The sequence below is a fragment of the Eriocheir sinensis genome, chromosome 10 (assembly GCF_024679095.1).
Source record: "Eriocheir sinensis breed Jianghai 21 chromosome 10, ASM2467909v1, whole genome shotgun sequence".
NCBI classification, from domain to species: Eukaryota; Metazoa; Arthropoda; class Malacostraca; order Decapoda; family Varunidae; genus Eriocheir; species Eriocheir sinensis.
In genome coordinates this window covers 5,995,855-6,022,690 of record NC_066518.1, presented here as the reverse complement: position 1 = coordinate 6,022,690, position 26,836 = coordinate 5,995,855, and the positions used below count along the sequence as shown (strand labels likewise).

Genomic DNA, 26,836 nt, shown 5'->3' with positions numbered 1-26,836 from the left:
GCAAAGTCTTGGTGACATTATATTTAGTAGGATTCTACTCAGGTTTAAGGACAGACCACCTAGTTTGGTCTGGGTCTGTGTGGTCTGAATATCTATGTAAATATCTATATCTAGTTTGTTTCTTTACCTTGCAGCAAGATGGAAGGAAACTGGTGTAACTTTGGTCAAAGGGATTCAGGTCAACGTTACAACAGGCCAAGTTATCCTCGTAATCAAAGGTACAATGACAGCTTCTCAAGCCACAGGTCAAGTGAAGATCACTTTACCAACAGGAACAGATCAGGAGGTCAAGACTGGGATTGTTCAGCATGCAGATTTAACAACTTCTCAAATAGGACTGTCTGCTTCAAATGCAAACTAGCCAAAGGTAGGTTATTCATAGTGTTGTTGTAGAGTTATCTAATGCTATGGTACCAATATACACTGATCAGTTACTTAGCAGTAGTAGTGGACAAAATTCTCTTATATATTAAGATACCTTGGAAGACTGATTGGTATGTCAGTCAGTAAAACAGTAATGTGGAATGCCTTTTTTTTCCCTCACTCATTTACCTACTCGTATCCTTCTTATTTCACATTCATGTTTCTGCCTCTTGCCCAAGTTGTGCCTTATTTCATGCCATTCCAAATCATGCTCATTCTTCCTACAAACTTTGAAAATGATATTGATCATGGGAGCAGGAGAGAAAGATGGAAAGGTAAGAACACTTGATAGTACAAAACTCTTCCAAGTAGTCATTCTTCAGAATTTAGTGCCAAGAGAGACCAAAACCAAAGGCATGCATACCATTTTACTGCAAATTAATTATGTAGGTTCATTCAGTATATGGACTGCTGACATGTTATTCTGTTGAGGTCTTCAAAATCCTGACTCATACATTTAAATACACCAGATGAAACCAGCAGCTTCAGTACCGAGACAGTTTCTTCTTGGGGGGGCCAGGATGCTTCAGACTCCCCAGAGGAGGGATTGATTGATTGGGACAATTTTAAGGAGAAAAATGTAAGTAGCATATCATCACATTCCCCTGTCTGAGCGTAAGTTTGCCTCAGGACTTTCTGATGTGTTTGTTGGTGGTGGTGATATATTCACAGCATTTTAAGTCTAAACAGCTGTGGGACCTTTTCTTTCCCTGCCTGGACTTTTTTTTTTTTTTTTTTTTTTTTTTTTTTTTTTTTTTTCTGAGCCATTTTGACTTCCAAACTTGTTTATACAAAAAAAATGGGTATATACTGTATATGATTCATTGTTGTTATTATTATTATTATTATTATTATTATTATTATTATTATTATTATTATTATTATTATCATCATTATTATTGTTGATATGAACCTTAATATTTGATATCATTATTATATATTTATTTTTTGCAATATTCTTCAGGAGAAATATGAAGCTGAAAGACTCTCCAGCCTTCCTCCCCTTGAGAAAAATGTTTATATTGAACATCCTGAAGTCAAAGCTATGAGTACTCAACAAGTGGAGAGCTTCAGGTGAGGGATTTCAATTGTTATAAGGTCACTGGGCTATTAGAAAGTATTCAGAATTTAAATTCATGAATTCTCAAAATCTTTGTAGATAAAAAACAAATGACTGCAGTATAATTGTTCAAAAGTGCAAACGTATACACACACATGTGCACACAGGACATATATGTATATACCATATTTTGCGGTTTGGGTTAGCTTCACGTTGGTGGTTGAACGTAGTTCTGGTGCCTTGAGAATAGGGAAACTGCGGCTGCTAAACCCGGGGTGAAGCCTGCACCTCGAGTGTAGTTACCAGTTGTGGGAGTCTCCGTAACAACCATAACACATTAATTTGTGTTACGTACTATTTATCATTGCTATTTGTTACTAAAATTACTTTAATTCTGAAAAAAATAACATGTAAAATGATTTTTATATAAATATTTTTTTGAGATATGGGACGCTTTATTAGGATTTACATTAATTTCAAGGGGGAAAGTCGTTTTGGTGTGCGAGCAAAATTCTGGAATGAATTAAATTTGTAAACCGAGGTTTGACCGTATTTATAATTACAGGAAGGAGAATTTTGATATGACGGTTTCTGCTAGTCATGGCTGTGAAGAGCCTATTCCAAACCCTGTGCAGACCTTCAGGCAAGCCTTTGACCCTTATCCGGATATTTTGAAGGAGATTGAACGTCAAGGTTTTCAGACTCCATCACCAATACAGTGCCAGTCATGGCCCATCCTCATGCAGGGACTTGACATGATTGGAATAGCTCAGACTGGAACAGGTAATATAACATTATTATGAAAATTATTTAGGGTTGCATGCATTGGAGATTCAAGGGACTGGGTGACCTAGGCAAAAATTACACTCGACAGCTCAGTCGCTCCATTACATCCTTTTTTGATAGTTTTTTTTCTGGTTTGTTAAATACAAGTGGTCCATGAAGGATGACAAAGGTGGCTTTAGCATTGGGCAACTCATTTTAGAGTGAGAAAGAGATAGCAACTCAGAGCACACTCCCACATCTGTCTCATCTGCATTCAAGCTTTTTTCCGTGTTTTTGCTATGCTGTTAGTTAGCAAGGATAGGGAGGCGATGAAGGAGAGGGTGAGTACTGCTTTTGCAGCTCCCCTTGCGAAGGTAAAGATGCTGGATTAGGCAGGAGAAGAGGAAGAAGCCCCATGATACCCATATAGTTTTGAACATATTATCCATAGAAAAGGAGAGGATCAGGTACCAACTAATTAGAAATGGCGACATACAATGTAAGTACAGTATATCAATCATATATAATAGTTTTGGTTGAGTAAATACTCAGGTACATGACGATATTGTAACTTGAATATTAAATTCCTGATTTCTCAAAATGTTAGCTCTTTGATAAACAAGATGTAATGACTTTTTAACGTCCATCTATATTCATGGGAGTTTCTTTGTTGAAAAGAAAAATGAAAGGGTTAAACTTCAATTGATCACTTTATTTAAGTCGCATAGTTTTTTTTAACAAGAGGAAAATAAAGAGAAAAAAAGTGCATTTGCTCAGATGAGCACACACAAAAAATGAATATAAAATATTTAACATAAATTGCAAATATCAATCAATGAAAAGGTAGCAGAGTGGTTATTTTCTGTTTTGCATTAAAGGAAAAAAGGTGTATAACCACATATCAAAAAAGTATTAGGAGAAGAGAAAACTAAAGAAATGGCTCCTGAAAACAAAACAAAAAATTGTATATACAAAAAGTAATGGTGGTATCTCCTTTAAACCTGGCCATAAATACCCACTTTGTGCCTAGTATCTAGTATTAGCGTCTCGGCTCAAAACTATTTTTTTTTCCAGTGTCATCAAATGTGCCCCTTTAAGGCATGTGATCCTTCTAACTATATCCTCTCAAAGTAAAAGGAATTGCTATTTCCTCCCTACGTGCAGTAGTCGAGGCCAGTGCTGATTTGGTACTTTAGAGAGGGCACAAAATAGACAGTTGTTTCTCTGACAAGTAGCAAATTTTTTTTTTACAGTGTTTTATATTTGTTTCTATGACCCATACAGGTAATCTAGAACAATACTGAAATGATTCTTCCTTGTACTTGTAGCTTTTATTTTTTGCAAGGATTGCATCCCTGAAGAGGCTGTTTAAAATGTTTAAAGAAAATATAATTAAGACTTATAATGGTCAAGGGGTTTGTTTTGTGTTAATATAAGGGATGTGCATCAAGTAAGAACATATTGGATTCCTTACATAATGTTCTTCCAATGCATGCAATTTAAAAATGCTTTAAACTAGACTTATCTTTATCACATGGTATTTTCTTTGCTGGCCATTTATTCCTCATGCTCAATTTTTTTTGAGCTCTGACTCAAACTATGCTTGCCAAAGGAACTGGGTAGTTATGATGCTTTTGGTATCTGTTTTCAGGCAAGACCTTGGCCTTCATCCTGCCAGCACTTCTTCATATTGTTGCCCAGCCAACTCCTCGCAAGCAGCGTGTGGGACCCACCTGTCTTGTTCTCGCCCCCACCAGAGAGCTAGCACAGCAAATTGAGAAGGAAGTGTCAAAATACAATTATGATGGTATAAAATGGTAGGCAAGTTTCTATTTATACTAGAATAGCTGAATACGTGAACATTCTTTCTATGTTTTAAAAGTGACTTAAGTGTTTTACAGTAACATAAGAGTACATGCTATCGTTAGTTACTGTCACTCTCATCTACAAAAATTAATCCATATTTTATATGTTGTGTATTGTTTAAGCAATAAGTACTATCAGCAGGGTTGGCAATGATTAAATCAAATTGATTAAATCGTTGTTGTTTTTTTACAAAAAAATCATGATTTTTTTTATTTATTTATTTATTAATATTTTTTTTACTAAAAGTATTCCATTAGTTAAATGATGTGCTCCAAAGATGGTAAAGTAAAACAACCTATTCATGTGCAATGATTAATTTATTCTCTTCAAGGTATATAAAAAAAAAAAAAAAAAAAAAATTATAAGTAGGAACTGACAACTGAAATGAATTAATCCCTGAAATATGTTTGAGTAGTAAAGTAGTTCAAATCACTCAGCAGGATATATGTTTATATATATATATATATATATATATATATATATATATATATATATATATATATATATATATATATATATATATATATTATTAAAAAAATTAAATTAAAAAATGACCAACCCTGACTATCAGTAAGTAAGGGAAGGTGTAGCTGCCACATGGCAGTTTGCCATCCATTGTTATGGATATATATCTGCCAGGAATCAAGCCAGATCTATTCAATTTATCAAAAAGCTCTGAATGTGCTAATGCTCTATGGTGAAAAAAATTGTTAGGGCCACTGGAAGGGACTATGACCAGTATGCATCACAGGCTAGGTGGCTGATAATTTTATTCTTGGCAGTGTGTGTGTGTATGGCCAGGGGGACCAGAGGACCCAAATACAGAAGATTAGAGCCAAAGCAGAGATTGTAGTGGCCACTCCTGGAAGGCTGAATGATTTTACTTCCAGAGGTAACCCCAATGTACCTTTCTTGTTTTATGTGTGAGAATAGGATTACGATACCACCACTGCTTTACACAGGGGCAGTATTGTAACCAATAGGGCAGAGTTTTTTTGTGTGTCCAAAAGTTGCAGCACGGTGCAAAGTATTGGATTGTTGGGAACTAGCTGCACCACCAGGGCAGCCAGGTCCTGTCCTGCCTTCTTAAAGTGGCCTTGTTGGTACACCATCTGAAGTTTTCTTCAAACACATAGCCAACAACTTATAATAAAAGCCAACAAAAAGGAGCTCACTTTGTTAGATGAAAAGACTCATTGCTTAGGAAGTGTATGTAAATTTAGTGAGTAAAAAAATATTATGACTATTACAGTTAGGTTAGGTACTTAACTAGAAAACTCATCATTATCATCATTTCATTTAACGTCCATTTTCACTCTTCCTGAGAGGTTGGATGTATATTAAGAATATTGTACTAACAAGGCCACCCCGTGAAGGTGGGTGGTCTTGGCTACTTCAGACAATGCTTGTGGTAGCCTTTGAGATGAAGTTAGTTGCCCAAATATCTGGTGCTTCCACAGGTTAGCATCCCTTGGACCTACTGTTGCAAGGATTGTTAATGTGTGTGGAGTGCTGTATTTTTAGACATTGTTGCTGAGTAGAATGTGTTGTACTGTTGCAGGTCTTGTAAACCTGAATTTTGCTGGCACTCTTACCTTAGTGTTGCCTTACTATTGCAGGCATTCTCAATCTGAGTGTAGTGTCATACCTGGTGCTGGATGAGGCTGACCGCATGCTGGACATGGGATTTGAGCCACAGATACGCAAGGCAGTGATGCTGACTCGCCCTGACCGTCAAAGTGTTATGACCAGGTAAAGCTGTTATTCTTATCCTTATTCTAAGAGACAAAACAAGTAGAGAGGAGGAGTGCAGACACTATTCGCTGCCTGTTCAGCAACCCCCAAACACCTGAGATGCTGACAAATTCATTCTCCTTCATTCTCATCATAAGAACATAAGAACGCAGGAGTCTACAAGAGGCCGGTAGGCCTGTACGAGGCAGCTCCTTTGAACCCAAGCTCCCGTGTATCTAACCCCACCTAATATCGCTGTCCATGAATTTATCTAATCTATTTTTGAATGTGACAATTTTATTGGCACTCACTACGTGACTGCTAAGCCTATTCCACTCATCCACCACTCTGTTAGTAAACCAATTTTTGCTTATGTCCCTGTTGAATCTGAATTTATCCAGTTTAAACCCATTAGTGTCCTACCCGGTTCTCTTATCAACAAAACCTTATGAATATCCCCCTTATTAAAGCCCTTCATCCATTTATAAACCTTGATCATGTCTCCACACACCCTTCGCCTTTCTAGAGAATGCAAGTTTAACTGTTTGAGTCTTTCCTCATATGGCAAGTTTCTCAACCCCTGAATTATCTTAGTCATCCTCCTCTGCACCGATTCTAACAGTTTGATATCCATTCTATAGTAAGGTGACCAGAACTGAACCGCATAGTCAAGATGAGGTCTAACTAATGCTAAATATAGTTTGAGGAAGACTTCGGCGCTTCTGTTGCTTACGCTCCTTGAAATAAATCCCAGTACCCTATTTGCTCGATTTCTAGCTTGAATGCATTATGCCCTTGGATGGAGATCAGAGCTCACTAAGACCCCTAAATACCTCTCTCACCCAGACCTGCTTATGAGAGTGTCATTTAAGCGATAGTTATATGAAGGGTTGTTCCTACCTACACTCAGAATACTGCACTTCCCTACATTGAACTTCATTTGCCATTTATCTGCCCAGTCATACAATCTGTTTATTTCATCCTGGAGAATACTAGCATCCTGATCCGACTCAGTTACTCAACCGATCCTGGTATCATCTGCAAACTTGCTGACATCATTACTAATTCCTGTATCTAAGTCATTGATATAAATAATAAACAAAGGTGTACCTAATACCGAACCTTGTGGGACCCCTCTCGTAACACAACCCCAGTCAGATAATAACACGTCCCCAGTCACACCATCACACCATCTGAGTGTACCATGCTTCACCCATTTGAGCACTCCACAATCCACTCCTTTCGCTGTCACGCCCATACCCAACCTCTTGTACACGATTTCATTACTTTCTCCATCCCATCTATCTTTTTTGTGGGTTAGGTTTATATTAATTGTTTGTCTTAGATGTCTGTAATCCTCTACTCGAGTGTTTTGTTCCTGATAATTATGTACTTTCCTGCCAACTGATTAATAGATGTCACCTTTGTTTTCTTCAGTCATCTTCAGTCCTTCTTTCAAACTTTCTCTATGAAATTAGCGGGGAACAATTTTTGAAGAATTCTTTCAGTGCTACATGGCCAGAAGGAGTTCGGGATTTGGCAAGCAAGTTGATGAAAAACCCATTCACTGTGGTGGTTGGGAGTCTGGACCTCAAGGCTGTCCACACTGTGACACAGAAGGTAGTGATGTGTGAAGAGGATAATAAGAAAGATGAGGTATGTATAGGCCTTTTACTTATATTTTATCTCCTATTTGCAGGCACAAGACTACAACATGAATATGATTTATACAACATGGCATCATTGTATTCATAAGAGCTTTTTTTATTTTTTTATTTTTTAGCATTAGGCACCCAAGTCCTTAGCGCTAAATCATAATTTGAAGACAACTGAATTATAGAAGAGCATAGTGTTGTTAATAATTGAGGGACTGGGTAAAAAATATGAAGTAAAGGAGAGATAAGATGTATGGAAAATTGTTAAAGTGAGGACTGGAGTTAATGGCAGGGATAACCTACTGATGCCACACCCCTTGCAGTTGACTCCAGCTCCTGTCTCTGGGGTACTCCCCATCTATGACTTCATTGGGCATGGTACTGGGAGTCTTTAAGGCTTTGCTACCTCTTCACTCACCAACTACTTTTTATTAGGGATGGGCAAGTACCGTTAATTTGAGTACTGGTAGTACCGGTACCGAAAACTCAAGTACCGTTAGTACCGGTACCAGTACCCGAAGGAGTTTTTTTTTCTTAATGACTTCTGATGAAATTCCCAAATAAATTTCCTGTAAAGAAAACTCTCTCTCCTTCAACTTAATATCAACTAGAGTAGAAATGCAACATTTAGGAGCCTTCTGATTAATGTAAAATCACTTAGGTTTAAGGACAGACCACCTAGTCTGGACCATGGGGTCTGTGTGGTCTGATTTTCTATGTAAATCTCTCTCTCTCTCTCTCTCTCTCTCTCTCTCTCTCTGAATGAAGTGAATATTTACTTTTTTGATAAAAAAAATAGCATGTATAGTTATTATGGATGTACTTGATCATAGTCTAATAACAATAACAATATTTATTAGCAACCTAAAAAAGAAAAAATTGGACATCAAGAATTATCCAGTAACTCCAATAAATAAATAAAATAATAAAATAATGGAAACGGGAGCTGTGATGGAAACGGAAAGCAGAACAAAATGGTGTGAACTTGGGGGGACGGTCAGCGGGGCAGTGACTCAGCGTCTACACACAGGGCCTATACCACATGGAGGCGGCGAGGCGGCGCGGCGTCACTAAGATCAAGCGGTCCCAGGTACCGGTACCTGGTACCGCGAGAATCGATTCTTCGCGGTACCAGGTACCGTTACCTGGGACCGCGAAGCCTCATGATCACTTGGGTTCCGGGAAGCTTAATGATCACTCGGCACTGCGCATTGCCGCTAGTACCGGTACCGTTTGGATCTTAGTGATGCTTGGTGCTCGCCCGCCTCCATGTGGTATGGGCCCTGTGTGTAGACGCTGAGTCACTGCCCCGCTGACCGTCCCCCCAAGTTCCCACCATTTTGTCCTGCTTTCCGTTTCCATCACAGCTCCCGTTTCCATTATATTATTATTTTATTTATTGGAGTTACTAGATAATTCTTCATGTCCGATTCTTTTTCTTTTTTAGGTTGCTAATAAATATTTTTATTGTTATTAGACTGTGATCGAGTAGTCGAGTACCCATATCACCGAGATATCCACTCACTGAGTGGTGATCTCTCTCTCTCTCTCGTCTCTCTCTCTCTGAATGAAGTGAATATTTATTTTTTCGATAAAAAAATAGCATGTTTAGTTATTATGGATGTACTCGATCATAATCTAATAACAATAACAATATTTATTAGAAACCTAAAAAAAAAAATCGGACATGAAGAATTATCAATAAATCCAATAAATAAATCCGAGCAACTGGTACAGGTACCGTACCGTTTAGCTGGTACCATTAGTACCGGCACTGGTACCGGTTCCTGCCCACCCCTATTTTTTATGCATCCACATCTCTTTATGAATGAAGATTTAGATACTTCCATCCAGTCATACCCTGTGCAGTTCCATCTCCCAACATAGTGTCTACTTTCATGATACCTAAATGAGTTGGCATGAATACCATGTTATGTGTATTTAATTATTGCCTCTATAAATGGTTCCTCTTGTAAGGAGTTGTTATTACTGTAAAGTAACTAATTTACCAAACATATTTTTTCTTCATATTACAGCTTATAAGATTCATCACCAGTTTGCGACAGAAAGAGAAGGCAATTGTATTTGTTGGAAGGAAGTGTGTGGTGGATCTTCTGTCTGTGGAAATGCTGGAAGAAGGTTTGCATGTAAGTACAGTTCTTCTTTCTCTTTGCAGATATATACAGTGCCACATGCACATCTTATATAGATCATTCCCTCTGCATGTATTTATGGTTAAAGGCAAGTTGGGGGCATATTCTATAGCTGTGTGTGGCCTCGGTGCTCATCTGTCATATTGGCTCTTGACCCAATGGTGGGTAAGAACCTATTACTCTGGGATGCAAGGGCCAGTGTGACATCCAGGTTACCACAGTTTACCTTCCTCTGGTTTCCCCAGGTACCCATTTATCGACCAGCCCAAATGAGAGGATGAACACCTGTCTTGGCCAGGATTCGAACCTGGACCTGTGGATTTGTAGCTAGGCATGCTAACCACTGCACCATGGAAGCAAATTCATGATTGCTGTGCTGTATTCTATGGCATTTGTAAATAAATGAAGATGACTTTGTTAGGAGTGTATGAGGAGAGGGTGTCAGGCAGATGAGTATTGGTTGAAGTTGAAAGATTGAGTGCTGAGAGGTAGTGCTGGAAGAGGCAAAGTTTGAGATGCTTTTGTTTTGGCCATAGATGGTATTTTATAATATATTGTCCTGATTTCCAGGTGTGTATAATGCATGGTGATATCAACCAAGAGGACAGAGAACAGTCTCTACAGGACCTGAAGTCCGGCAGATCAAAAGTTCTCATTGCCACAGATGTTGCCTCACGGGGTATTGATGTCAACGATGTGACGTAAGTTGCAGAGGTGTTTTACTTTTTTGTGGTCGTGTGTGTTGTGATTGATGCTCATTTCATATAATAATTTAAGGGCATAATGATTTATGTGTTCTTACTCACCAATCAGACACATTTTGAACTATGACTGTCCGCGAGACATGGAGGAGTATGTGCACCGTGTTGGCCGCACTGGACGGGCTGGTCGTTCAGGCGTGGCCATCACACTCATCACACGCAGTGACTGGAGCAGAGCAGAGAAGCTAATAGATATTCTCCAGAAGTCAAATCAGGTAAGAGGCCAGTCAGCCTATACCTGGTAAATCTTGAAAATCAGTTACTATCTTCCCCTCATATCACAAAATCTATCCAATCTCCATATGAAAATGTCATAATTGCATTAATTTGTTATTTTAACCCACTACACTTGACCCCTGCTATATGGGGAGGAGGATATTTTCTGCAATTTTTTTAGCAGAAATTGTTCTTAGCCAGTTAATAGCAGTTACATTGCATGACTGTCGTGAAAAGTACTATTCTTTATAGTTGTACATGTAGTTACTTTAGGTGGTGTGCTGTGTGACACAAGAAACATGCATTCTGACTCCTCTCCAAAATGGTAACAATCTGTGTATTCCTTTCAGCAAGTTGGTAACTGATATACAATAATGCTAAAGACAAAATATTACAATGAAAAACATTTACATTTTTCATACATATAAATACTTGTTATGTGTGTTTATATGCTTGTTACAAGTATTTATATACTTCCAAAAAATGTAAATACAAAGTATTCTATTGTTTTTCAATGTATTATTTTGCCTTTAGCATGCTGTCTCTCCTCTATAACTAGTAGTTGTGAAGGTTAGCTTTGACAGGTTTGACGATGTATTGACGGAAATGAGCAAGCCAGGTGAGGGGAATCAGTGTGGGGAAAGGGTAACCTCCACAAGCCTCAGAACAACCATCACACCAAACACTGCTTTTTTTATTATGGAATAAACTATTATGGTACGAAGGCAATAAATAGATACAGTGCTGATTTTTTTAGTACAAATTGTGATAAAGGAGTCATACTGTACTCTAATGCATGCTCAGTTTGAAAAGTGCATGTATTACTATCAGTGCAAACATATGTTCATTATATGGTGGGTTTTTCAAAACCTAATTTGCTCATTTAATTAGAACCATGTGTATATTGACATTGCTAGCTACGAAATGAGGCATCCAAGTCCACAAAGATGTGAGTGCCACAAGAAATATAAAGTATGTCATTGTCTTCTCCAAATTTTAACTTGAAAGTATGATTGAAATTCCAGAGTACTCAACTTTTCTTACTTAGAGCTGAGTAAAACCCTCTTCTGAGGCTAGGTCCACAGACGGAAGTCTTCCTTGCCCCTTTAAACACTGGTTCAGCCTATGAGTTACTGCCAATCACCACATCTCTGTACTACTGCATAGGGAGCATCAGTCAATGGGCGAATGACTCATTCTCTCATCCAATCAGTGAACACTTATATCTCCATGCAGTCTACACTTCCCTCCAAAACACAGTCCTTACCTTACCTTGTGTTAACAGATTCACACAAGTGAATCTCATTTTCTGGGATCATTGCTGTTTTGTGGAGTGTCAACCTAATTATGAGTGATACAATGGCTTCTAGTGATTATGAGTGGGGTGGACATGGTGAATAATGAGCCAGGGCCTTCACAGCTGAGAAAAAGCTGGTATTATCATACTTTATTACATATATTTCATGTATTTACATGATGGTGATTGGCAGAAACAAACAATAACTGGTTAGGTTAAGTTATGTTAGGTCTGGTTTATTGCTTGGTTTATTATTTAGGGAGTAATTATGCTTTTAATGCATGAATGTAATTTATAAAATACAAAACACCCATTTTTTTCACTATGATAATTTTCAGCACTTGATCATGTATACTACTACTTATATATACAAAAACTACACCTTATTGACCCCCACCCCCACCCTCAAAAAAAGCCATATCTTGATTAGTTTCTGAGTAACAATAGATTGGTCAACTTTGGGCCTAATTCTCTTTTTTGTTTTTAAAGTGGTCATGTCATGTCACCAGTGGAAATGAGTTATTTGAGGAGTGCTTGTGGTGTAAGTAGAATGGATGGAATGAGTAATGAGTGTGTACGAGTATTTTGGAATGTGTCATGAGGGTGAAGGGGAGAAGTGTGGAATGGTGAAAGAAGTGAAGCGACATACTTTAAAGTGGTTTTACCACATGGTGTATGTGAGTGAGATAGAGGGAGGGAATGCTAGAGGATGACCTCCAGTGAAATGGAGGGATAGGGTGCAAGAGTAAGTTAGGGAGAGGGGGGAAAGATCTTTGAGAAACTTTGAGCAGGCAAGGAGGGAGTGTCTGGATAGAGAAAGTTGGAAACTCTTCTGCCGTGGTCATCCCCTGGTGGGAGATCCTAGGAGCAGGCGTTGATGAATGATGTCATTGTCCTAAACACCTCAATTGAACTTATGAATTTAGAAATGCAAGATACAATCATCTTTTCATGAGTTTCAGGGGCTGCCTTGAGCAAGTCTCCAGATGTCTTGCTAACTCCTGTAATCTTTCAGGAGGTACCCAGGTGGCTGGTGCGCATGATGGAACGCTTCAGGGAGCAGCAGGCCAAGAGGAGGCTTAATCCCAGGCCACTCTACCACTAGAAACTAAGTCACATGGTATTTACAAATATAATGAAACACTCAGGATAGGTATAAATGCAAGGCACAAGATTTACTGTATTATTTTCATAAGCAAAGATATTTTTGTGGAAATCAGTTGTGATATATTTGAGTAACTGCAGTAATGCAATGAAAAATCCAATAATGTAACACTCAGGAGGCATGAGTTTGATCCCCAGCACTCTGTGGTGGTACATTATGGTCATGAAATTTTGTACACACTGTGCTGATGGAAAAATCTGATGTTTGAGATTTAATAATTTTGTTTCATGTACAACTACAAAATGACCTCATAAGTACACATTCTAAAATTAACATGTAATGAAGTATAAGATGGCCATATCTTGGAGGGTATTGAGTTCTCTAGAAAATATCTTGCAAGAGTAATCAAGTTCAAATGTTGAGCATCATCTCTTTCATTGAAAGTACAAATAACACCACTTGAATGCAATACTGCAGGGAAGTGTTACATAACCTGTATGTACATCATATGTTACAATAATGAGGACTTCCTGTAAGCCTTCTATTTAGTTGGATAAGTAATAATGTTTGATTTGTAAAATGTGCTAAATAAAACCTAAACATATGCTTTTAAAATAATTCTCTTTAAACTGATGTTGGTTTACATGAAATGATAGCGTAAGTTCTATAGCAGCAATGAAACTAATGTAAAGAAGTAGATAACCTTTTTAAATAATATATGAATCCAGCAAATACATATGGCAACTGCTTTTCACAGAACATTTCAGTAAAGCTATGCTTTGTTTTATAGCCTGTTTGTGAAATATATGTGAATGCTTTCTGCCTTGGAGAAAGTTCTGTTCCTCCTCAGTTTTCTCCTTTATCATAAAGTAAACAAAAATATCAAACAGCATGTATAAATCTACATTGCAGCGAGGGAAATATACAGTAGCAGCAAACACCAAAAAATGTCTTATGGCAAATTACAAGATATGTTAAAACAAAGATTTTGAAAATTCACTTGTTGCCGCCACTCCCGCTGCTCGCTGATTGCTTCTTGCGTTATGACATCACGCCTGTGGGCGGGGCCAAGGCTACAAATTTATACATATTATATGATATTCTTGTTTATTTTACAGGAAAGGGGGAAAAAAAAAATGAGGAAGAACAGAACTTTCTCCCAGGCAGATAGCATTTACATACATTTCACGGATGGGCTGTATAGCTTTACCGGTTATAATTTTTCACCAAAAGAAAAGTTTCCAATGAATAAGTACAGACACTCCTTATAACATTCATATCCTTGGTTGATTTATTACATTAGTTATCTGCTACATTATCAATTTCAAACAAAATGCAATAGGCCTCTTCATCCATTCCATTAGAGAGAATCACATTAGATTCCTCTAACACTATGTTTTCATCAGTTTCCTGAAGTTCTTGTTTAAGCTCATCATCATCAGTTTCATCACACATAACAGCTATGGTAACTTTATCCTCTTCTATCGTTTCATCGTGTACTTGATTTAGGTGGCTCATAACATTCTTGTCTATTGTGTCCTCATTGTGTACTTGATTTAGGCGTCTCATAACATTCTTGTCTTTTACGGTGTCTTCACTGTGTACTTGGTTTAGGCATCTCGTGACTTTCTTGTCTTCTATTATGTCTTCATTGTGCACTTGGTTTAGGTGCCTCATCAAAAGAATTTTCCTCCCAAATATTTTTCCACACTCGTAACACTGAAGAGAGCTTTTGTGTAAATTCATGTGTGTATTCAAACTACTTTTTTGGGTAAAGTATTTGTCACATTCATCACACTTGAATTTTTTTTCACCAGTGTGGACAACCATGTGCAGATTGAGATAGTTTTTTCTTGTGAATGCTTTATCACAAAGAGGGCACTGAAAGCTCCTCTTTTCACAGTGCACACTCTTCAGGTGTGTATTAAGACTACTCCTTGTTGCATAGAGATTGCCACACTTTTCGCAATTGTACTGTTTGGTCTGGTAGCAACTGTACTGTTTGGTATTGTAGGTGTACTGTGTGGTGCTTTTTGAGGATGCACCAAGACTGACTTCACTTGAAACTTGATGTTGGGTTTCACAAGATTCACCTTTTGTTTCATGAAAATTCATGTGCACTTCAAGACTACTAAATGATGTGAATGACTTGCCACATTCACCACAGGAGAAGCACCTTTCTTCCTCCTGTATTTCATCATTTAAAACAGTGATGTCATGCTCACCCTCAGTCTTGAATATTTTTTGTATGCCATGATGTTTAAACATGTGGTTTTTAATGCTAACTCCATATCTGAACTGCTTGCCACACTCCTGACACTGGTGAGGCTTCTCCTCTGAATGCACCAACATGTGGATCTTCAGCCTACTCATCACTGGAAACCCTTTACCACATTCTGAACATTCATATTTTTTGTCACCAGAGTGAAGAGTGGAATGCACAGTTAAATTTCCCTTAGTAATAAAGCGTTTCCCACAAATTTTACATTCATATTTTCTCTTGTCACTGTGAACTAGCATGTGGGTTTTAAGATGTGGCTTTTGGTTAAATAGCTTCCCACAGACCTCACATTGGAAGTGCCTTTCTCCATGAGTCTTCTGGTGCACTGCAAGGCGAGAGGGATGAGCAAAACTCTTACTGCACTGGTCACATTTGTAAGCTTTAGGTAAATGGCACAGTTTGTGTCTTTGGAGAAAACCTCTTAACCTGAAGCGCTGACCACAAACCTCACAAATGAAATTCTTTTCTCCACTGTGTATGGTCATGTGCTGCCTCAAATTACTACTATTCATCAGCCATTTCCCACACACTTTACATGTGTTCTTTTTTATACCATGATCTACCATATGAATATCAAGCAACTTTTTGGTAGGAAACTTTTCTCCACATAATGCACAATACAGCCAATATTTTTCGTCTTTCAAGATGTCTTCCAGTGCTTCATCTTCAGAGGAGGATTCTGACATACTTTGATTTGTTGAATTACTTGTACACTGTTTTACTGCAATCGGAGACAAACCTGAGGATGCAGCTTCCATCATCTTAGCAGTTTGTTTGGCTGGTCACTACCAATTCTGAAAATGAGAAAAATATTGTTGATGTTTCCAGTAAGGATGATATAAAACAAAGTCCCCTAAAAATAAAGTACTAAAGGTACCTGCCCTCCCTTTCAGTTACACACACACACACAAAAAAAAAAAAAAATAATAATAATAATAATAAATAAATAAATAAAAAAATAAAATAAAAGGCATACTGACAATGTCACCTCGTGAAACCAGGGTAGGCCTTAGCTACCACAGATGTGTTTGTCTGTGTCCACCGAGGTGATGCTAGTTCTCAACAGATAAAAAAATATATGTTTTCCGCCGTAATTTTGAAGTTTGCGTAGGGTTTTATGGGTCAGCATGACTCCTAGGCTGCCACACAACTTTGTGCCATTTTCATATGAGCGTAGCTCACTTCCTTTATATCACAACTAAGTAAATACAAGGAAGGGGAAAGGGAGGAGAGAGAGAGGATATAAGGGAGAACAAGGAAAAGGAGTGGAGGAAACAGGGAGAGATAGAGTATGAAAACAAGGAGAAGGGTGTGGGGAGGGAGGAGAAGAAGGAAGAGTCAGGTTAGGGCTTCTGTCAGGACATGACCTGACTCTCCCTTCTGCCCGTCCCTCCCCACACCCTTCTCATTTCCCCTTTCTGTGTGTGTGTGTGTTTTCATATAATCTAATGGGGAAGGAGAAAGGGAGGAAGAGAATGATAGAGTGAGAGATAAGGCTATAAATAAGGGTGTGTGAGAAAGGAGTAAACGGGAAATGAGTGGAGGAAATGGTGCAGGAAAAGAAGAGAGAGGAGGGAGGGAGGGTCAGGTAAAGGTGAGGAAAAAGGGAGAGAAAAGGTGTGAGTGAGAGGAAAAGAGATAAAGAGAAAAACTGGGAGGGAGGGGAAAGGAAAAGAAGAGAGAAATGAGAAAAATATAGGGACAGAGAGGGAGAAGAAAGAAAGGAAGTATGTAGGAGAGCACCAGGGAAGAGCCTAGTGCCGTTAACCATAAATATTTCTGAGCATTTTAAGCATTGAATATTTTTTTCCAAAAGTGTTGTCTTAAAGTTTATGGTGCGCGTTATGCGCCGCAAAATATGGTATATTGATTTCTTGTAGGTAATGAAGAGACTGAAGGGCTGAGGCTGATGGTGCTAAAACAAAGCTGGAAATGAGGGAAGCAGGTTCCAGGGCCAATTTGATGAGCACCAATGCTGTTTGTTACCTCACATAATGTTGCACAAGGACTGGATTTCAGTTCAGCTCTTCATTTAGCCAGGGTCTGGCTCCCTGAGCCCTCTTGCTTGCCCACCCCTTTTTTTTTCATTTTGTCTTGTAAATATCTTGACAACTGAGATTTTTCTCTAAATGTCTATATATTTTTTCTTCATTGGGAGAGAGGAATCACAAATGACCAGCCAAAAATAATCAATTTACATGTAGTAAAAGATTTACTTAGATATTCAGACCACACAGACCCTATGGTCCAGACTAGGTGGTCTGTCCTTAAACCTAAGAGAAATTATATTGCATGCCAACAAGACTATGCATTTCTATTTTAATAAATATTAACCCTTTCAATACGATGACGCCTGCGTAGGCGTCATGAAGCCCCAGTAGCATATACGATGACGCCTACGTAGGTGTCATATTTCTATTCTGTTTCTTCTTCTATTGAGTTGTCCCATACTTTGTGTTGGTTACTAAGTAAAGATGCCGTATGCTGTCCTTGAAATCCTATTGCTCCTCCCACCATCCTTGTTCCCACCAATCACAAAAAATGAGCTACAGTATGTCTCTCTCTCTCTCTCTCTCTCTCTCTCTCTCTCTCTCTCTCTCTCTCTCTCTCTCTCTCAGACACCGAGGCGCCGACACCATCACGTCTCGCCCACCTCTCTTTCTCTCTCTCTCCCAGACACCAAGGTGCCAACACCACCACTCCTTGCCTATCTCTCTCTCTCTCTCTCACACACACACACACACACACACACGTACACACATACATTGTCTGTGATGACAAAGGAGCATCTGGCAGCTCTCTGACTGATGATAACAGAGTTGTATTTGCTGATAATTTCTCGACATTCTTCCTCCTCTACACAATCATCTGCTTTCTCTATTTCTTTCCCCCTTGCCCCTCTCTCCCCTTTCTTTATTTCGCTTTTTTTTTATTTTGCGTTGATGCAATTTATATTATGCATAGCAGGTATATGTTGACTCGTCGTGTATGCTGCTTTGCAAATACGGGATACATGTAATGAGTGCTTTCAGCTCATGAATCTCCTTATCCATTGCTGTAAAACAATCAGAGAGAGAGAGAGAGAGAGAGAGAGAGGAATGTGAGTGGTCAGGATTGGCGAAGGTCAGGATAGTTCAAGGAATAGCAAATGGTTCCAGTGAATCAGTGATAGGAAACGAATGAGGTTTGTTGAGCCTTTGCCTGGATTACTCCATCACCCCTGGGGATTTGCGTAAGACATCGTCATCAACCAGAGTTTTTTTTTTTTACCAGGGATGGGCTCTTCCTCTGTCTCTGATGCCTTACAATCCATTGTCTTTCATTTCAAGTGTTCACTCTCTCTCTTCTTCAGGCTTGCTGTGCCACTTATTGAAATGTTCCATGCTACACAAGCCTGGCTGTCCTTCACATCCCGGACAGTAGTAACTTGTTTCTCTATGTTTGGGGTAGCATATTCTACACCGTTTTTTCTTTTTGCTTTCCCACTTTACAAACTGGTGTGTTGCTTCAGTGGGCTGGCGGTCTTTTGTCTTGAGTAGCCTTCTTTCCTTACTGAAGCAGTGCCAAAGTAGCTGCCCCCAAGTTGTGCTCAAGCAGGATTTCTTTTATCAAGGAAGTGATGAATTCTAGCAGAGGAGTGTTTTCACCACTGAAATTCTTATATGTAATGTGGGCATTCAGTGTCATTCTGAAGAGCATATGTATGCCTATTTTCCTGAACCATGCCAGACTTTTTCTTTCTGGTGTGTAAGGTTCAAGGAGTTGATCAAGCAGATCTGCACTGCCCATCTTCTCATTATACTTATCAATGTGTAGTGGCTTATTATATAATTTTGTTTTATTTCCAAAGTAGGTCTTGTTTTTTTCTACCATACCAGCATTGTACCTGGTAGTCAGCACCACAATGTCTTTTTTATCTGCCCATTTCACAAGAAGGACATTGCCCTTCCTTGCAAAAATTGTTTGGTGAGTCTCCAATCTCATGTCCTGCACTTCCTTGGGAGGGCCTCTTCCTTACCTCACAACACCAGTGAGCATTGTGGTTCTTTCATCCAGGTACTTAGCCAATCTCAGGCTAGTATACCAATTGTCAGTTATGACATGCCTCCCTTCATTTAGTAAATCTTTCATCATAAAGACAACAATTCTCTCTGATACAGACAAGTGGGAGGCAGACTCATCTTGTATCTGGTAAGAATCTTTACCGTAGTAGATCTATATTCCAGGAATATCCATTCCAATCTTTATCTGATGGGCATAACACATAGAGCTTCACTCCAAATCTTGCCCTTTTACTTTTGATGTACTGTCTGAAGCGAAGCCGCCCTTTCCATAGGATAAGGGCTTCATCAACTGCCACGTGGCGTCCAGGTCTCATGACCATCTGGCTGTTTTCTCTTATCAAGCACATAAATGGCTTAATTCGTGTGTGGTGGTCAGTTTTTTCTACTTCTGCAGGTGGTGAGAAGCACAAGAACTTCATGATACTAAAAAATCTGTCTCTGCTCATCACTTCGGAGCAAAACACTAGTGGTCCAGTTCTGACCCAGTCATTGGCCCAGTAATCATGCATCTTAGGAAGTGGATTCAGTCCCATTGCTAATAAAAGAGCCAAAAAAGTGTACATGTCACTTTTTGTCACTTCCCTCCATATCAGACTGTGTTTATCTTCCTCTTTTTTTCAGGATGCTCATTGAAAAAGATTTCTGCTTTTTCATTTGTCCACTGACACAACTTTTTGATCACTTCTTCACTAAAAAACAGGGTGAAGACATCGAAAGGTGTGGAGCAGTGATAGCCTTCCAAGGCTTCATTTACACCTTCATATAAGGTAGTGAGGGGAGGCACATCATCAGTCCGCACATCACTAAATGGATCAGTGAGTAATTCCCATCCATCACTGACCACTTTTTCATCATCACTAGATATTTCATCACTGAATTCCTCCTCAAGGGTGTCTTCACTCTCTGTGTCACTAGAATGTGGCATGCTGTGGACACATCAGGTTGACATTATTCCCTCTAGTTCCTTGGCTGTGATGAACATGTTTAACCCTTTCCTTGTGCGCGGTGCAGACGTGACTATCCCCTCAGGCACAGTCGGGCAGCCCAATGGGGGGTCTCTTTTAACCTCTGTATCTCAAAAACTATTCATCACAGCTGAAAACTAAAAACACCACTGGAAAGAGGAGGTCCAGATCTATAGGAATCGGTTATGTATGCCTCTCTTGCAAATGTACATGTATGTTCAAGGAGTGTTGAATGTTAACACTTACGTTGGTGCGTGCGGGATGGTCAGCCATATTGAGGGAACTGCGGACATCTCTCCTTCAGATTCTGGCAAGGAAGTATTGCCAACTGCAATATTTACAACTATTTGGTCAAAGAATCAGTCAGGTGATAGGTGAAGCTATGCAAAAATGACGCTTTATTGGGCAAGGACATCCACCAGTTACTCGTCCGTAGATTTGCCGCGCTGGGCTGATATGATTTTTCACCAAATTTAGTGAAGAACCCACTCAATTGGCAATCCTGTGTTGTAAGAATTAGTGTTGGAACACTCTCATAATCGGGAGATTTGAGTGCGGGTGGAGCTTGCAGCGAGTGTTTAGCATCACCAGCAAATACGCCTAATGCTGGCTGCGAGCGTTTAGCAATGAAAGGGTTAAACAATTGGCTGTTGCTCTTACTTTCATTTAAATTGTTATAAACAGCTAGAAGACAAAAGTACTGGAATAGGTAGTCAAATTTCAGTAATTTAAATTCATTGAATGATAACTACTGTGTAGAATCATATTTTATTCTTTATCTGCATTATAATAATTTCCTTTGCAACTGACGGCCATGTGCAACTCCATATTGACAAACAATATGAGATGAGGATAACATAATGAGTAATACTGATTTTTCAAGGCATCAACTGTTAGTTTATAACAGATTTTGTACATTACTCCACAAATTTTTGACAATTTTAAACAGAGTGACTATGTTTTTTCCAGTTTAAATTTTCATCAATGAAAATTCCTAAAAATTTTGTACACGAAACTCTTCAGCTCACATTCTTCCATATATACTGGCCCGATGCTATACTCTACAGATTTATTTTGAATATATAGTTTGTTTTAGCAACATTTACCTTAATTTGTTAGCAGATACCCATTTACTAATTTTCTCTTATTCAATATTTCAGGCAGTATGCAAGTGATTTAAATTGTCATCATGTAAAAGAAGATTTGCATCATCAGCAAACAATACATAATTGAATTTTTCAGTGGCATTGGAAATATCATTTATATATATAAAAAACAGCAATGGGCCCAGTATTGACCCTTGAGGAACTCCCGTATCAGTAAGTCTTAGTGGTGGTGATGATTTCTTATTACAGTATACGAACTGTTTCCTATTTGTTAGATAACTTTCAAATAATTTTAGTGGACAGATGAGAGATTTTGTAACAGCAACAGATACATTTCTGCTATATCCCAATTTGACAAAACACATTTCCTTACAGTCAAGTAACAGCAAAAGATGTCACTGGGGAAAAAATATTAAAAAGTTGTCAAAAGTACTCCTAAGCAGACTACTACAAAAGAAGTTTAACCCCTTCACTCTAGCGATGTCGACGTCGTCACTGTATGGAAAGGGTTAGTCCTCATCTAAACCTTTTAATCCTCTTCCATTTCCTCTTAATCCTCTTCTAAACCTATTAAGAGGAAATGGAAGAGGATTAAGAGGAATTTAGAGGAGGATTGAGAGGTTTAGAAGAGGATTAGTCCTCTGCCATTTCCTCTTGACCCTTCCATACTGTGACGCCGACATTTGCGTCACAGATAGAAGGGTTAACTGACTCATTTCTTAGCATATCACCAACATATACTATTACTACAGCAATATTATATTGCTGTGCAAATATATTATTTGTACAAAAGATTAAAGAACTATACCTGAGTAAGTGTTGTTTCTACCCCGAGATGGGCGACTCAACAGAGGGAGTGTTCCAACATCTACAAGTAAAGAAGACACAACAGGGTGCTGCCAAATGACCTGGAAGACACATTAGTAAACAATTTTGTGGCTTTCCAATTTCAATTTTAATGTTAATTTATGAATGAATAATTTTGCAATATATGAGAGGAATGAAAATATTAGTTTTTCTTAACCCTTACATTACGGCGATCGTATATATAAGTGCACTACCACACGCCCCACCTGTACAGGGATCACATATATAATCATCACACTCTACGCTCCCTAAGTTTCAAATATACCGCCAGTTCTCAGAAGAATGGTGGAGCCATCTGGCATCCGTACACACTCTCATCCGTCTCCAGTGTGCGCCCTACCGAAGGCCACAGATCATTTTCCACTTTTGTTCGGAATACATCTGTCATGTCTTGTGACGCGTCAAGCAGTTCCTCTGCTCCGGGCGGAAGTAGAGCGCAGACAAATCAAAGTGACAGTGACTCTGATGACTGCTATGGTAGTGACATTGACAGAGGAGGGAGGGGCAAGTAGGTACAGAGAGAGAGAGAGAGAGCGAGTGGGGTGCTTCCATGCGACGCGTCACGGCCACGAGAAAATGCGCAATATTTTCGGCTGTCATAACTTTTTTATTATTATTAGGAGAAGTTTTATTACTCCACCATATATACTAGATGAATATACAATTATTGGAAAGAAGAAACACCATTTCCACCTCTTTTAAATGTCAAAATTTTTCCCCGTGCACAGCATCTAGAGAAATATATCGCCCCCTGTACTCTAAGGGTTAATGGAGAGAACCCTCTTTTTTTTCACGTCATTAAGGGGGAAATTCCATCACCTTATCACTGTACCTGATTTTTGCATCTGCTCTCTTCAATCATTCATCAAGCACAATGTTTTTTTTTTTTTTTTACACCAAATGGGTGACTATGTAGTGCTATTATCAACCTTGTTTCATGGACACCAGTGCAATGTTTGATTTGCTATAACAAAAATTCTAATTTTTTTATACCCTTACAAGAAAATGCAACTACTACTTTTTATCCACAAAGAGAATGACACTTCCTTTGCAGCAGAGAAAGAAGACATATGGGTTAATTATATGATGCTTTAGTATTTATAATACAATCACCCCTCAAGAATTTTTAAATTATTATTATTTTTTTAACCCAAGAACGTCGGCAGACCCTTTTCAGGGCTTTCACGAGTCGTGGCTGTGGTACGGTGGACCCTAAGAAGGGCTCGCCATAAAACACCTAATTCGAGCTAATTGTAGCGCAACCCACCATGAATGCCCTAGGACCTAGGTCATTGTGGTGGGTGAGTGATCTTGAGGTGGGCTTTTTTGTCATAGGTGGTGCTGTAAGGTCATGGCATACTCAATTAGCTATCCATACAGTAATCACTTGTCAAATTCTCTATAGTAGACAAGAAGCGACTCTCGGCTAGATACCAAGCGTCACGAGACTGTTTATTTTGTAACAAACACCACCCAAAAAGAATAAAGTTTGAGTAAAAGTAACTATTTTTAACTTTTTGTCGTTTTGTCGTTCCTCGGCCACTTCTCTGCTTTCTCATTGCCAAATCCCACTTGTTAAAGAAGCTCACTCAATACTATAAATGTGTTTGAGAATTTGAAAAAACAAGTGTCAAGGTTTTAGACCATTGTTAATGTATGCTGCAAGAATTTTGACAATTGGTTAATTATAATCTGAGCAGAAGCAATTTGAGTCAAAAAACGATATTTCAAGAAAATAATTTTGTATTTCGATGTCACTGCAGTGCACTTGTGTCTTATATCACTAATTGGAGTTATTCTGCATATAACATGATTCTACTGCACACGTTTGAGAGGTCAAAAGTCAATTGAGGGGAGTTCAGGTCACATTCTAAGGATTTGTTGTGTTGGATACAAGGCATCATTGTCCCTCCTGCTCAGTGAAATACACTTTCATGGCACCTGGTCCCACTTTTTTGCATAAACAAGTCTTTTTGTTTATGTAAACAAAATACCATCTGCAAAGTGGGGAGGATTTCAGAGGGTGCCACCCTCTTCACTGTGGCCAGGCTGATTGCTGGTCTAACCCTCCAGGGCAGTAGTTTGCAGACTTTGCTGCCTGTTTTCTTGTTTTCTTACCTCTGAGAGGAACTGCCATTTTGTCACTCCCCTCTCTCTTTCTTCTATAGTATTTCCATTGGAAACTGGCTGGTGGGTTGCCAGCCGATGCGGGTCAGCCCCACCCCGCATATCTGCCAAACACTCTCAAAACCTCTCGCTCCTCTCATATGTCAGTTACTTACTACCTTTAAATGAATTAAGTAATTGGATAATCCAATGTCATATAGTGTTAAGATCGTTTCGTTTTAAGGATAATAACAAAGATTTTGTATAAATACCACGACATTTGATAACGTTGGAATACGTACAATGTTGTCACGTGTCGTGGTATGTATACAAAATCTTTGTTATTATCCTGAAAACGAAACAATCTGAACACTATATGACCTTATTGGATTATCCAATTATTTAATTAAATTCATTTAAAGGTAGTAAATAGCTGACATATGAGAGGAAGCGAGAGGTTTTGAGTGTTTGGCAGATCTGCGGAGCAGGGCTGACCATTGGGTGACACCCCACCATCCAGTTTCAAATGGAAATACTATACAGAAGCCCCCCGCCGTTAACAGGTATTTGGTTCTGCGAGATTCCCGTGATCCACGAATCCGCAATCGACGGGACTATAATCAAATAGGGAAAAAAGGCTTTCAGTCAACCATCTCAATCAAATAAAAAAAAAAGGATTTCTAAGGCATTTCTAAGCATGGTTATATAGTTTTACATGCATATAAATCACAACTTTACGACCTGTTAACGGGGAGGCTTTGCCCCCTCAACCCCCCCTTCTAACAAGGGGGGGCTGCACCCCCTCCCCCCCCCCTGGACACCCCCACATGTACATGTGACTTATTTCTGCGAGGAGGTATTTTTCGCAACACCGGCTGCACTGCCGCCACCAGAGGAGGCAGCGCTTTCGTGAATATTATCCCATATTTTCAACAATAAATAGTCCTTGAACTGGATTGTGAAAGCATTTCCATGATTGTTAAATGTTTGTAGAATAGATATATGAAGAGCTAGTGATGTTTCATAAGGTAGGTAATGAAATACTGGCACGGTACTAAAACGAATCTTAACCCACCCTAGGTTTAGGGAACTTTCCCTAAAGTTTGTTAACAAGAAAAATTCCGGTAAAGATTCGTATTAGGTCCGTGCCAGTATCTCATAATCTACTTTATGAAACATCAGTATCTCTTCATATATCTTTTCTACAAACCTTCAACAGTCATGGAAACGCTTTGAAAATCCAATTCAAGGACTTTTTACTCTTGAAAATATGGGATAATGTTCTGGCAGCGTCGCCTCTGCTGGCAGCAGCGACACTGCAGCGGGTGTTGAAATACCTCCTCGCTGAAATAAGTCACATATACATGAGGGGGTTAGAAGGGTCGAGGGCGCAGCCCCTGTTAGTAGGTTGTAAGTTATTTTATGCTGCGGCGGCTGCAGTATTGCCGCCGACCAGCAGAGGAGGCGACGCTTTGTAAACATTATCCCATATTTTCAAGAGTAAAAAAAAAGTCCTTGAATTGGATTTTCAAAGCGTTTCCATGACTGTTGAAGGTTTGTAGAAAAGATATATGAAGAGATACTGATGTTTCATAAAGTAGATTATGAGATACTGGCACGGACCTAATACAAATCTTTACCGGAATTCCCCTACTTTAGGGAAAATTGGGAGGCCCATATTTCAGTCAATTTGGCTTCTCCCCCGCCCAACCCTAAAACCCCGAATTCCCACAGGTCCCCGTGTTTGTGTGGGATGGGAAAGGAAACTGACGGCAAATGGATGAGGTATAGTGAACCCATTTTAGCTTAGGCAGCCAACTAGAGGAGGAAAACGGGGCGATCTGCACGGTGTTGGGGCTGTATGGAGACAAAAAGGAAACGGAAAGAAGAATGGTAAAGTTGGCAAAAGTGTTCCTCGCGCAGTGCTGGGAAAAAAGGGCACAAATGTCTGAATAAGTGAATATAAGTGGCTTTATTTCAGGTTAGAAAATTACATAACGCTGAAAAGAAAGTTGTGTGAATAAGAAGGGAGGAACGAGAGGAGCAAAGCGTTACAGGTCAAAAGAAGAAGAAGAACACGCTCCGAACAGTCACCGCACGCCCACCCCCAAGGCATACACGTGTGGCACCGCGTCTGAGTGTTGCCTCCAGCTAGCAGAGCACCGGCCAGCCAGACGCACGGCACTCACCTCTCTGCACGTCCGTCTGTGGCCTGCTGGCACTGTCTGGCAGGGGTGAAGGTGGCACGTTTGAAGGCGGCCACTGTTTTCCTTCCTCACTGGTGCCAGAACGGGCAGGAGGGATCCTTCTTCTTCTTCTTTTGACCTGTTAAGTAGGGGTGGGCAGGTACCGGTACCAGTACCGGTACTAACGGTACCAGCTTAACGGTACGGTACCGGTACCAGATTGCTC

The 26,836-nt window shown here is 39.3% G+C and overlaps 2 protein-coding genes across 11 annotated transcripts in view; one reads left to right on the top strand and one right to left on the bottom strand.

Moving 5' to 3' along the window:
* LOC126996498 (probable ATP-dependent RNA helicase DDX43) overlaps positions 1 to 13,640 on the top strand; it is a 113,185-nt gene extending 99,545 nt beyond the window's left edge. For all 3 annotated transcript variants that reach the window (XM_050857019.1, XM_050857018.1, XM_050857017.1), the window contains 12 exons: positions 135 to 367; positions 894 to 1,003; positions 1,388 to 1,497; positions 2,049 to 2,266; positions 3,900 to 4,065; positions 4,897 to 5,006; positions 5,734 to 5,866; positions 7,357 to 7,504; positions 9,540 to 9,650; positions 10,227 to 10,357; positions 10,470 to 10,632; positions 12,946 to 13,640. In XM_050857019.1, coding sequence (XP_050712976.1) covers positions 139 to 367; positions 894 to 1,003; positions 1,388 to 1,497; positions 2,049 to 2,266; positions 3,900 to 4,065; positions 4,897 to 5,006; positions 5,734 to 5,866; positions 7,357 to 7,504; positions 9,540 to 9,650; positions 10,227 to 10,357; positions 10,470 to 10,632; positions 12,946 to 13,035 — 1,719 coding nt within the window. In that variant the 5' untranslated portion in view covers positions 135 to 138 and the 3' untranslated portion in view covers positions 13,036 to 13,640. The remainder of the gene's footprint in view (positions 1 to 134; positions 368 to 893; positions 1,004 to 1,387; positions 1,498 to 2,048; positions 2,267 to 3,899; positions 4,066 to 4,896; positions 5,007 to 5,733; positions 5,867 to 7,356; positions 7,505 to 9,539; positions 9,651 to 10,226; positions 10,358 to 10,469; positions 10,633 to 12,945) is intronic.
* LOC126996499 (zinc finger protein ZFP2-like) lies at positions 13,100 to 26,773 on the bottom strand. Of its 8 annotated transcripts, none has more exons than XM_050857021.1 (4): positions 26,614 to 26,773; positions 22,260 to 22,359; positions 20,592 to 20,673; positions 13,100 to 16,110 (listed from the first exon to the last, which is right to left on the bottom strand). In XM_050857021.1, the coding sequence occupies exon 4, from the start codon at positions 16,075 to 16,077 to the stop codon at positions 14,335 to 14,337; it is 1,743 nt and encodes a 580-aa protein (XP_050712978.1). In that variant the 5' UTR covers positions 16,078 to 16,110; positions 20,592 to 20,673; positions 22,260 to 22,359; positions 26,614 to 26,773; the 3' UTR covers positions 13,100 to 14,334. The 8 variants fall into 8 exon arrangements, with proteins under 8 accessions (XP_050712978.1, XP_050712979.1, XP_050712981.1 ...); XM_050857022.1 differs by having other exon boundaries at positions 20,592 to 20,652; XM_050857024.1 differs by having other exon boundaries at positions 22,260 to 22,319.
* Between the last annotated feature and the right edge of the window lie 63 nt (positions 26,774 to 26,836).